The sequence below is a fragment of the Triplophysa rosa genome, linkage group LG11 (assembly GCF_024868665.1).
Source record: "Triplophysa rosa linkage group LG11, Trosa_1v2, whole genome shotgun sequence".
In the NCBI taxonomy this organism is placed as follows: Eukaryota; Metazoa; Chordata; class Actinopteri; order Cypriniformes; family Nemacheilidae; genus Triplophysa; species Triplophysa rosa.
The window spans coordinates 10,984,462-10,998,417 of record NC_079900.1 but is presented as its reverse complement, the minus strand read 5'-3'; the positions used below and the strand labels follow the sequence as shown (position 1 = coordinate 10,998,417).

At 39.0% G+C, this 13,956-nt stretch overlaps 1 protein-coding gene across 2 annotated transcripts in view; it reads right to left on the bottom strand.

Annotated features, from left to right (window-relative positions):
* The window catches only part of cacna1ia (calcium voltage-gated channel subunit alpha1 Ia), a 166,523-nt gene that overhangs the window by 74,417 nt on the left and 78,150 nt on the right, over positions 1–13,956 (bottom strand). For both annotated transcript variants that reach the window (XM_057346063.1, XM_057346064.1), the window contains one exon: positions 13,445–13,578. In XM_057346063.1, coding sequence (XP_057202046.1) covers positions 13,445–13,578 — 134 coding nt within the window. The remainder of the gene's footprint in view (positions 1–13,444; positions 13,579–13,956) is intronic.

Sequence of the window (13,956 nt, the reverse complement as noted above, 5' to 3'; positions counted from 1 at the left end):
AGCACGGGGAGTCACACTCCGTTTCAACATGTCTGCCCAACCACACAGCGAGAAATACTCCACGGCTCTCCAGAGCCGCTATACTGCCAAATACCTCCCCACATACGCACAATTAAACAGTTCAGTAGCATTTTAACGTGACTGCACTGTTAAATGAAACCATTTAGACCAGCATGATTTCAATGTTGGTTAAGGTGCTGGTCATTCACCAGAAAAAATGACAATATAAAATCTGTCAAACTGAAAATAAGACTGGTTAAACGTATTAGTAATGCCAGCATCCAAAACAACATAGTTTCTGTGATGATTTTTTGAGGAAATGATGGACTAAGGATTTGCTAAATGATTTGATTAAAATTGTTATATTATTTAATAGTCCAAATATCCACCAATATAACTTGTATCTGTAAGCATGAATCAAATTAGTATTTGTAGCAGAATTGGCAGAACATTGTGCTAGCGATGCAAAGATTGTGTGTTCGATTTCCTGGGAAGACACATACTAACAAAACACTTAAGGTACAGTACAAGTAACTTAAAAGTTTGTGAATGATGTCCTTCAGAATTCTTGCAGGCCTACTTAGTTGAAAAAAGAGAAACAGCATCTTCATCCCTCTCCTCACCAATGAGTCTCATGAAGTACACTGCAGGGAGACTAAATTAAACAGAGGAGACCGTTATGTGATTGGACAGTTCAAGAGGTGCTTGCATCCAATCTACGCTTGCATTTGATTGGACGGTTAAAATCCAGACGGGTATTTCTTCCCCTTTTGCTTTCATCACACAGAACACCACCAAGTAGAAACAATGAGATAATTAAACTATACCAGGGAGACAAAACATCTGGTTTCAAGCACCACACTTCAATGGGCAGGTGTGGACATGCTGTACCTTGATTGTAAAAGTAACCAATTATTATGACTGGACCAATGAGACTGGATGTTAATAAAAGTTGTACAAAGGGTTTCTGGGATATTTGTCACCCCTGTGACATGGATTTGTCCAAATAACTTGGCTTAGGGAAAAGATTTAGTAATTCAAAGCTGGAAACAGGCCAAGAAGAGAGCGTACAAGGGAGAAAACCTGGTCGTTACCTATGAGGCTTCATTGCGTACTACCACACAAGAACGTCTGACTCTAGTGCTGTTGTCGCACTTGACAATCCCATTATGTCAATAACTGTCTGATTGACAGGAGTGTCAGCGCTCGCGAAGCTGTGAGAAGCTACCACACATATGGTGACTGCATATGAGGTGCACACAAACGTGTCGATCAAGCTTGCACTGACAGATACCTGTATTCTACTTCGGGAGCAGGGCAGAAAGTGGGCAATAATAACCATCCTCACAAAATCCAGCAGACATTTTCTCATAAGAAAGAGCCAAACGTCTGAATACATTGATGGTGCGAGAAGTTCCATAACATCCACGCGTTGCATAATTCACACAAGTTTGCATCTGAAGAGGAAACTCCTACAAACGCATACGCAGTAAGGTCTGTCGCAAAAACAGCTGTGTTTATGCCTTTTCTCATTTCTAAGAGCTAATTTTCACCGTGTGTCTTTAGTAAATACAGACACTAGTGTTTTTACGCCAAAAGAGGCATTTGCGCTGGTGCAAACTGATAGTAAATCTGGCCCTATGTATGGACACACTGTTCACGCTAATGTAAAAATATTCCCTTCTCTTCCTTTACTCGATTTCTCTGCTTTCCTCTGTGCCCATCATAAATTATGGAAAAGCTGCAGACTAGCATGGCTTCAGGTAAACTCCAAAGTTTGATGTGAACTACTGACCTACCTCTTCTCTTGATAATCTTCTCTCTTCAGTTCTCTCAGGTTGGTTTCACATTTATTTCGATTGCCTGGTCCGAACCCTAGTTCGATTGCTCCCCCCTCCCCCTGCACCCGCTGGACTGCGTTCATATTATTACTTTTTTGGTCCGAACCGCAGGTCGTTTGTGTCATCAAGCTTGCAGCTGTTTACCCTGTCGCTTGCAACGACAATGCATAACATTGCATAACATTGATCGCTTTACTTTTATACATTTAAGTTTTTGAACCGTTAGTTTTGTTTCCAAAGCTTCAGTACGGCACTTTCGTCTGTCTTATAAATGTACTGCAAATGCTCTTAAAGTGATACTTCATCCAAAAATGAAAATTATGTCATCCTTTACTCACCTTCGAGTTGTTCCAAATCTGTATACATTTCTTTGTTCTGATGAACACAGAGAAATATATTTGGAAGAATGCTTATAACCAAACAGATCTCAACACCCATTGACTACCATAGTAGGAAAAATTACTTTATCATTTTTTTCTTCTGCTGAACACAAAAGAAGACATTTTGAAGAATGTAGGAAAGCAAACAGTTCTGGGCCACATTTGACTCTTATTGTCTTTTTCCAACTATGGTAGTCAATGGGGGTTGAGATCTGTTTGGTTATAAGCATTCTTCAAAAATATATTTCTCTGTGTTCATTACATTTGGAACAACTCGAAGTTGAGTAAATGATGACAGAATTTTCATTTTTGGGTGAAGTGTCCCTTTAAGAACACTGAAGGCAAACAGAAATGAGATATAGGCTATTGTGCTTATGTGAAACCGCCCTAAACTCAAACACTCTCCTCCCTTCCTTTGCAGGCAGTATGCAGAAATAGGAAAACATTGATGCATGTTTACATAACATCCAGTATTCCAAGTTACCTCCTCCACCTCATTTCTTGCCTATTATATCCCACAATCCTGTGCGTTCCGTTCTGTGATTGGCTGAAAAATTAAAAACGGAGCATGCGGAAAGGAACAAAGTTTTGCAATATGTGACCCTGCCTTCTTGTGCTACTTGAAATCACAATGTAAAGAATATTCTGTGACAAAATAGCCTGGATATTTTTCATATTGTCTAAGGAAGGCCATGTCAAAAATTAAAATTATAGTAAAATTAATGGATAAAATCAAACTTGATGCTCATTTTCTCATAGATTTTGGGACTTTTACAGACTGGGTCAATATACTTTTTAAACTTACGTAGTCAACTAAATACATGCTCAATAATTAAGCTCACTTGAATTAAACTAATTCAAACTAAAGGACATTGGATTGTGACATTTATGGTGCCTTTACTACCTGTTTCCTATGTACTTCCCATCATACAAAAACACTGTGCGTAAATTCATTGGCTGCTTTCGCACACAGTCTGTGATTGCATCAAGCCATTCCTAACTTCCTCTCCCATCCCTGCTCATTCAATCTCAATCTGCTATGTAGAAAAATATTTCCTCTCCTCTTTCATTTCGAATTTCCACAACATCTTTACTTATTCACGCCCGGGCCTGCCGAGGAAGGCAGAGCCTGCAGCGCGCTGTCCATCACTCAATAAACACCTGCTAATCACATACAGCAGCTGGCCCGCTCATTAGCATACATAAATTATTCATTAATACAAAAAGATATGATTAGAATAGAGGATCAGAGAGGGGATTGGAGAGCTAAGTGAAGAACGCTACATGATGAGTTTTGTTTCAGGGTGAAGCCAATGATACCGGCGTATAATCGGACAACACTGTAGCACTCAGTTCTTCGCTGTTCCTGATTATGAATAAAAAACAGCTCCACTTAGACTCAAAAATAGGTACAAATGCGCGTGCACGCACACATACACACATTTACACTCTGTCAGAAGTCAGACTGACCATGGATGATCCAAAAATATCAGCAGCCCTTTTTTCCTTTTTGCGCTGTAGAATCAGTGGAAATGTCAGAGCGGCGATTGAAATGTCATATAAAAGTGAGAATACCTGAGAGAGCAGGATCTCACAGCTCTCCATTAACGCAATTTGCACAAACACCTTTTAATGGCTAGACCCTATTAGGGGGCCTCTCAACGTAATACACTAAAAATCGGTGAGTATGTGACTTTTCTTCACATTAGGACATTACATTAAGTATTGTGTGTCAAATTATTAATGTAATTTAGAATTATATCACAGCATACTGTAGGAAACACACGGGTGGCTTTCTTTGATCTCAAGGCTGAAATCCCTTTGGCCGGCGCTTAAAGGAACAGTTCACCCAAAAATGAAATATTTGGAAGAATGCTTGTAACAAAACAATTCTTCGCCACCATTGAGTACCATAGTAGGAAAAATTGCTTTGTAATTTTTTTGAAGAATGTAGGAAAGCAAACAGTTCTGGGCAAAGAACAGTTTGGTTACAAGCATTCTTTCAAATATCTTTCTCTGTGTTCATCAGAACAAAGACATTTATACAGATTTGGAACAACTCGAGGGTGAGGAAATGAATGAATTAGGCATTTATATAGCGCTTTTATTGTGTTTTGCTGTACATCTAAAGCGCTTTACAATATGGGTTGGAGAAAAAATCTTTTTCGATGAATATCGATTCAATCTGCTAGCGATTCGAATCGATTCACAAATAGAAAAAATAGATTTTTTTAAACGTTACTAAATATAATTACGTGACGTCTTTGGAACCAATAAGGCGGAAGTCAACTGCAAGAGCGGTGCAGCACCCGGACATTTAACGCGCAAACACAGCATAGAGCAATACCCTGCCTTCCAATTCGCCTACTTATACTAGCCCTAATAGTAGGTACTGTTTTTGTGTTGGAATAGTAGGTACTTTTGAGTGCATGGCAAATGCGATTGCACACACTGGGACATACTAACAGGAAACGGAAGTGGCCTTTGTTGCCTAGACAACATTGTAGCCAATAACTGTAACACACATCAAAATACAGCTCTTCTTCCCATGAAGGTATTTATTCATTCATTATTTTGTATGTAATGTTTACTGTATACTTACATATGTTAATTTACTGATGCATCAGTTATATCGTTTATTAATGCAGTGGAGCGTCATTAAACTCCGCCTACTCGCGGTGAGTTGTGGGTAATATCAGCCGTTAGAGTGTGCATCATTCTGCACTTCGAATTTCTACCGGAAGTAGTAGACCATCCGGGAATCTTTGGAAAACTATTTTCAACATACTACGATTTGGGACATACTAATTCTACTTTCGAAAACTATTAGGGCGGATAGTATGCTGAATAGAACGCATGGATAGAGAAAGAGAGAAATCCAAATACATTCAGCCCTTTAGGACAAACTGCAAGATCAACAAAATATTTTTTTAGGATGGTCTTTCTCTGCATCTGCTCTGTGCAGTGAGTGAGCGGCAGGGAGAAACAGCGCATTCGATTGACTAACGTTATACCGCAGCTGACTTGTTAGTACGTGCAAAATAGCGTTTAAGAACATGAACATACTTCTGTAAATATGCACAGTTTGTTAGCCAGACGGACGCGCTGGGTGCTCTGCATGGGACTAATACACTAATATTGGTAAAATAACCACTCTTTTAATGTATGTGTATGATGATTTTGTCATACGATGTGGCAATGCGTGGACGTGAAATAGTTTAACATACAGCACTAATGAGTTGCGTTTAATTACTATTATGTACTTGTTTTAATGTGTGCCAGCAGAATACGTCAATGAGAATGGCTTTACTGGGCACTCAGTTGTATTAAAATGCAATATGTGACAGTTCTAAGAGTAATTAGCCAAAGTACCAACACTAGTCTGACTCTAAGCGCAAACGTGACGCGATGACATCTTAAATCTTAAATATGCTAATGCTGAATCGAATCGTGAGGGACCAAACGATTCCCACCCCTACTTTACAATCATGTGAGGGGTCTCTCCTCAACCACCACCAGTGTGCAGCATCCTCCTGGATGATGCGATGGCAGCCACAGTACATCGGCGCCAGTGCGCTCACCACACACCAGCTATAGAGAGGAGAGAGATACAGAGCCAATTCTCTGGTGGGGATTAGAGGGTGGGGATTATTAGGAGGCCATGATTGACAAGGGCCAGTGGAGGGAATCTGGCCAGGACACCGGGGTTACACCTCTACTCTTTACGAGAAGTGCCATGGGATCTTTAATGACCACAGGGAGTCAGGACCTCGGTTTAACGTCTCATCCGAAGGACGAAATGATGACAGAATTTTTATTTTTGGGTGAACTGTCCCTTTAAGGACATTACGATTCCTACAATATGTTCTCCACACCATAAACACGCAGACAAACGTAAACGTAAACACACGCACACTGTACAGCGAGAGATTACAGCAGGAGGGCTTTTTGGAACACACATTAGAACAGCAACATCTGTTATACAGAAAAGCCATCAAACAAGACACATTTGTTAACTTATCATTATATGTAGGATGGATGGATGGATGGATGGGTGGATGGGTGGATGGGTGGATGGGTGGATAGATAGATAGATAGATAGATAGATAGATAGATAGATAGATAGATAGATAGATAGATAGATAGATAGATAGATAGATAGATAGATAGATGATAGATAGATAGATAGATAGATAGATAGATAGATAGATAGATAGATAGATAGATAGATAGATAGATAGATAGATAGATAGATAGATAGATATAGATAGACCCCCCCAGGTGAGTGTACCATATCTTCAACAATATAATTGAATTACAAATCAACCACGCTGTGCCAGGCAGTGAGGGAGCGTGCCAGTGAAAAGAGGAAAAATTAAAAGGAAGCCAGGAATACATGAGAAATATAAAAAGTCACAGCATATGTGAGGTATTGTGCAGAGAGACATAAATAAACGGAGGCGAATTCAGAACAGAGCATGAAAACGAAGAGAGAGAAAGAGTGAAAGGGAGTGTTCTCAGCCGTTTCAGCACACATCAATCAGCGTTTGTGTGTCTGATAGTAATTAGCTACCTGCCGACGGGCAGCATCTCTCTAATTGTTCTCTGCATCCTCTTTCTCCCGCTCTGCCTTCATCTGCCTCACTTTCATGCAGCGGCAGCCTTCTACAGTGTTAATGTGTGGGGTGACTGTGTGTGTACTGTTGTGTGCATCTTGTGAAATGAGACTGCAAAAATGATGACTCGTGTGTGGGTGTGGGGACGGAAGAGAGAGAGAGAGATAGCGACTAAAAAAGGCAGGAAGACAATCTGAGCTTGCAAGATGGCTTGAGAGACTAAACACATTGAGGGAATGTGTGTGTGAGAGGAAAAGGCATGTAATCTGGGTGTGTAGTTGAAGATAGCCTCAACAGAACAGGATTAGCCAAGAGTCGACAAGAAAAGATCTCACACACTGGAACACACACACAGCAAAAGGAGTGTTAAGAGAATTATATGTTAATAATTTAACAAAATAAACGCTAAACACTGCAGTTAATCACTTTGTTTCCATATAATATAAATGATGTTGTAAAGTGTAACTTAATTTGTTCAAATGCTGTTCTCTAAATGAGATCCTTATTGTTTCCGTGTCCGATAAATGCTGTTGTGATTGAATATTGCAAGGCTCTCTGGAATACTTGATTCAGATTCATCTTGTAATATCGTGGCAGTGTTCAGGTTGTTGCCAGGTCAATTGTTTTCTAATTTGTATTTGACTATTTTTTTAGCTTCAAGCTAATCTACATCAAGGTAATACAGTCATTTCAACTGAAATCAATATTTAATGCCCGTGTATTTGTTTACTTTGTAAGCAGTCCTCTAGCAAGCGGAATAATATACCACCAGCCAGTTAATATTGCAAAATAAACCCCTTCAGGGTAATACAAGACCATCTGCAGCTGTACATTATTCCTACAATAAACATAGCACTTGAAAGCATAACACAATACCAAAAACTCTATATCTGTCACGATCGGTATGGTGGAAGAACCCAAGTGCAGGCAACGGCGATGAAGGGGTTAACAGATAATATTTATTTGCAAAAACACACAAAACAAAAACCACGAGGGGGTATAAAACAGGAACTAAACTAAGAAACAAACTTGAAATAAAAGACTTCCCACGGGGGGGCAAAATGAAAACAAGACAAATAAACAAAACTCGAAGACACGACCAAACGTCTAAAATCAATACAAGGCATAAAACTCACAAAAACTCATAACACGAACAGGAACACGGGAAGCACATGAACAGGCAAGGAACAGGAACACAACACCATCTGGAACAACGCACATACATAGTACAATACACGAGCACAGGACAAAGAAACATGAGGGTATAAATAGGAACACAAACGAGGGATAACGACATGGGACAGGTGTGGGACATTAAACACTCAAGGAAGGATAACAAGGAAACGAGAGGAATGGGGCCAATGACAAGACACTGGAGAGAACGTATATTACTGTCAAACGGACAATAATATGTTTCTCTCCACACATAACCAAAGACTTTGTCATGGCTCTGCTACAGGACCAAGAAAAACATGACAAAGGAAGCAGAGCCATGACAGNGTTTAACATACAGCACTAATGAGTTGCGTTTATTACTATTATGTACTTGTTTTAATGTGTGCCAGCAGAATACGTCATGAGAATGGCTTTACTGGGCACTCAGTTTATTAAATATGCAATATGTGACATTCTAAGAGTAATTAGCCAAAGTACAAACACTAGTCTGACTCTAAGCGCAAACGTGACGCGATGACATCTTAAATTCTTAATATACTGCAATGCTGAATCGAATCGTGAGGGACCAAACGATTCCCACCCCTACTTACAATCATGTGAGGGGTCTCTCCTCAACCACCACCAGTGTGCAGCATCCCCTGGATGATGCGAGGCAGCCACAGTACACGGCCAGTGCGCTCACCACACACCAGCTATAGAGAGGAGAGAGATACAGAGCCAATTCTCTGGTGGGGATTAGAGGGTGGGGATTATTAGGAGGCCATGATTGACAAGGGCCAGTGGAGGGAATCTGGCCAGGACACCGGGGTTACACCCTACTCTTTACGAGAAGTGCCATGGGCTCTTTAATGACCACAGGGAGTCAGGACCTCGGTAACGTCTCATCCGAAGGACGAAATGATGACAGAATTTTTATTTTTGGGTAACTGTCCCTTTAAGGACATTACGATTCCTAACATATATGTTCTCCACACCATAAACACGCAGACAAACGTAAACGTAAACACACGACACTGTACAGCGAGAGATTACAGCAGGAGGGCTTTTGGAACACACATTAGAACAGCAACATCTGTTATACAGAAACCATCAAACAAGACACATTTGTTAACTTATCATTATATGTAGGATGGATGGATGGATGGATGGAGTGGATGGTGGATGGATGGATGGGTGGATAGATAGATAGATAGATAGATAGATAGATAGATAGATAGATAGATAGATAGATAGATAGATAGATAGATAGATAGATAGATAGATAGAACCAGTAGTGATCCAATTTACATATCAATAGTATAGATAAGGATGGATAGATAGATAGATAAATAGATGATAGATAGATAGATAGATAGATAGATAGATAGATAGATAGATAGATAGATAGATAGATAGATAGATAGATAGATAGATAGATAGATAGATAGATATAGATTAGATAGATAGATAGATAGATAGATAGATAGATAGATAGATAGATAGATAGATAGATATAGATAGATAGATAGATAGATAGATAGATAGATAGATAGATAGATAGATAGATAGATAGATAGATAGATAGATAGATAGATAGATAGATAGATAGATAGATAGATAGATAGATAGATAGATAGATAGATAGATAGATAGATAGATAGATAGATAATAGATAGATAGATAGATAGATAGATAGATAGATAGATAGATAGATAGATAGATGATAGATAGATAGATAGATAGATAGATAGATAGATGAGATAGATAGATAGATAGATAGATAGATAGATAGATAGATAGATAGATAGATAGATAGATAGATAGATAAGATGAGACTAAAAGCAGAACAGAGAAACGATAGATAGATAGATAGATAGATAGATAGATAGATAGATAGATAGATAGATAGATAGATAGATAGATAGATAGATAGATAGATAGATAGATATAGATAGACCCCCCCAGGTGAGTGTACCATATCTTCAACAATATAATTGAATTACAAATCAACCACGCTGTGCCAGGCAGTGAGGGAGCGTGCCAGTGAAAAGAGGAAAAATTAAAAGGAAGCCAGGAATACATGAGAAATATAAAAAGTCACAGCATATGTGAGGTATTGTGCAGAGAGACATAAATAAACGGAGGCGAATTCAGAACAGAGCATGAAAACGAAGAGAGAGAAAGAGTGAAAGGGAGTGTTCTCAGCCGTTTCAGCACACATCAATCAGCGTTTGTGTGTCTGATAGTAATTAGCTACCTGCCGACGGGCAGCATCTCTCTAATTGTTCTCTGCATCCTCTTTCTCCCGCTCTGCCTTCATCTGCCTCACTTTCATGCAGCGGCAGCCTTCTACAGTGTTAATGTGTGGGGTGACTGTGTGTGTACTGTTGTGTGCATCTTGTGAAATGAGACTGCAAAAATGATGACTCGTGTGTGGGTGTGGGGACGGAAGAGAGAGAGAGAGATAGCGACTAAAAAAGGCAGGAAGACAATCTGAGCTTGCAAGATGGCTTGAGAGACTAAACACATTGAGGGAATGTGTGTGTGAGAGGAAAAGGCATGTAATCTGGGTGTGTAGTTGAAGATAGCCTCAACAGAACAGGATTAGCCAAGAGTCGACAAGAAAAGATCTCACACACTGGAACACACACACAGCAAAAGGAGTGTTAAGAGAATTATATGTTAATAATTTAACAAAATAAACGCTAAACACTGCAGTTAATCACTTTGTTTCCATATAATATAAATGATGTTGTAAAGTGTAACTTAATTTGTTCAAATGCTGTTCTCTAAATGAGATCCTTATTGTTTCCGTGTCCGATAAATGCTGTTGTGATTGAATATTGCAAGGCTCTCTGGAATACTTGATTCAGATTCATCTTGTAATATCGTGGCAGTGTTCAGGTTGTTGCCAGGTCAATTGTTTTCTAATTTGTATTTGACTATTTTTTTAGCTTCAAGCTAATCTACATCAAGGTAATACAGTCATTTCAACTGAAATCAATATTTAATGCCCGTGTATTTGTTTACTTTGTAAGCAGTCCTCTAGCAAGCGGAATAATATACCACCAGCCAGTTAATATTGCAAAATAAACCCCTTCAGGGTAATACAAGACCATCTGCAGCTGTACATTATTCCTACAATAAACATAGCACTTGAAAGCATAACACAATACCAAAAACTCTATATCTGTCACGATCGGTATGGTGGAAGAACCCAAGTGCAGGCAACGGCGATGAAGGGGTTAACAGATAATATTTATTTGCAAAAACACACAAAACAAAAACCACGAGGGGGTATAAAACAGGAACTAAACTAAGAAACAAACTTGAAATAAAAGACTTCCCACGGGGGGGCAAAATGAAAACAAGACAAATAAACAAAACTCGAAGACACGACCAAACGTCTAAAATCAATACAAGGCATAAAACTCACAAAAACTCATAACACGAACAGGAACACGGGAAGCACATGAACAGGCAAGGAACAGGAACACAACACCATCTGGAACAACGCACATACATAGTACAATACACGAGCACAGGACAAAGAAACATGAGGGTATAAAATAGGAACACAAACGAGGGATAACGACATGGGACAGGTGTGGGACATTAAACACTCAGGGAAAGATAACAAGGAAACGAGAGGAATGGGGCCAATGACAAGACACTGGAGAGAACGTATATTACTGTCAAACGGACAATAATATGTTTCTCTCCACACATAACCAAAGACTTTGTCATGGCTCTGCTACAGGACCAAGAAAAACATGACAAAGGAAGCAGAGCCATGACAATATCTCACACATTTTAAACCCAAATGTTCTGAGATCAATCTCTTCTTGCTCATTTTGGGTTGCATAAGTCAAGGTATTTGATTTATGCATATTAAGACTAAGAAATATTTTAAATAAAGAAACTGAAAGAATTTAGTTTAGTTAACTTAAAAATGCAATTTAGGTGTACTTGATTGTTTAAGTTCTGTCTACTTAATTTCATAAAAAGGATCAATTCAATATTTAAGTCTCACTTGCTAAGATTTGGTAAGAACTTTAACTTAACAGTAATCAAAATTAAGTTCTGCTTACTTAAACCAAGAACCTCTAAAACTCAAAAATTAGTTTGAGTATTGCCAATTTATCCGGGTTTACAGTGCAGTACGGCCCACATTTGCCGGCTGTGTTTACATAAATACCCGCCAGACAGTGCAGCCTCACTAGATAAATTGATCTGCACTGCATGGTCAAAACGCGGCGTGGTTGGGTAGGACAAATTCATCCCTCTTTGGCTTTCCATTCAGCTAATAACTGAATAAAATAAATACATAAAACAAGTCCCCTGCATTTGCATAAAGTACCTCTTGCATTAATCATACCTCATAGTCACAGTAAGTTACACACGTAAGTTACACACAGTAAGTTACACAGTATGTTACACACATTATAATGCTCAGACAGAGCACAAAAAGAATGCAACCGTACCAAATTAAACAGCAACTCATTGGAAACTGCAATGCAAACCTATTTCTAACAAACCTACTTTCTTTTTGTTATGGCACAGATCTGTCCCATAACAGAAGGGCAGAGATGTGGATCGGGCTTACAGTATGTCTGTCATCATCACACATGGCCACATTATTGCCCATCTAGTTTTAATGACTCTAATCGTACCCTCAGCAGATCCTGCTTTGATGAATGTGGAATGAAGCTGTTCACCTTGTGCTAGCACATACCACTTGAAAGTGTGACTAAATTGGCATGTAAAGGTAGACAGGAAAGTATAAGCAGGTTAATGAGAAGAAAGAAAGATTGCGACAAGAACGTAGAGCCAATTAATGTAGCATATAATAAAGTATTAACAGCCCGTATCAAAAACTGTTTCAATTTGTTCAGCTCCTTTACTTATGATGAGCGTTTGTTTCTCGCGAGTTCATGTGGAATGTGTGTGAGAGAGAGACTGTGTGTGTAATCAAAAATAAAACGTTTCTTTTTCTCCAGCAGGTTTGTCCTGTTGATCTAACGCTTCTCTGCTCAGAGATCAGTGTCAAAGGAAGAGATGCTCTTAAATGTGCAGTCTCTTTAGAAGTTTGACAAATTATCATCACATTTCACACTTTTCAATTGTTTTTCTTCTTGCTAAGAACTGGAAAGAGCTAAAAACAGTACTAAATAAACAGTGGGGCACTTTTACTCAGCACGGTTATATAGGGCTGAAACATCAGTCGAAAGCGATCTGGAGGTAAAACAGCGTAAATGCTCAACATTCAGTCCTCTTTCAAACCAGGCACTACAGCTTTTCAGAAAAGCTGAAATGGACTGTCCATTACTACAGGTCACATAGTTCAGATGTTTCTATTGGGAGAAAGCACACTCTGTATATCCATGGCCCTTGTTTAACCTGGAGCCGGAGCAGCTGGTGTATCTGGAAAGGAGGAGAAAACAGCCCTTACCCTGCCATGACGATAAAAAAGTCCAGTCTGTTCCAAGTATCGCCAAGGTAACAGCGACGGCCAAAGATCCCCAGGGCCACCATCTTCACCACCATCTCCAGTGCAAAAAATATATAGATAAATGCATCGAATGCCTGAGAGAGAGTAAGAGAGAAAAAGGGACTTTAGACCAATATGAAAATACCTTGACCCATGAAATACCGTGACAAGCTTTTATGCATAGATGCATAAAATGCATACTGTTGAAACAGGAAGTTTGGGTGAGACATATAATAGCTCTTTAAAAGCTTTTTGATAGTTTGCAGCCATAATCTCATTCTACAGAGTTGTAAAAATTATAGTATGAATCATATGGCATGTTATCCTTGGAAGAAGACGACTTCAAATATTCAATGCAAATATATCACTATGTATTTGTAAATGGTAATAAAACACAAAACAAACATTTCATGGAGCTTTTCATGGTACTCTCTAGGAAGAAAAAAGTGAGGACAATATGGGATCATTTATAT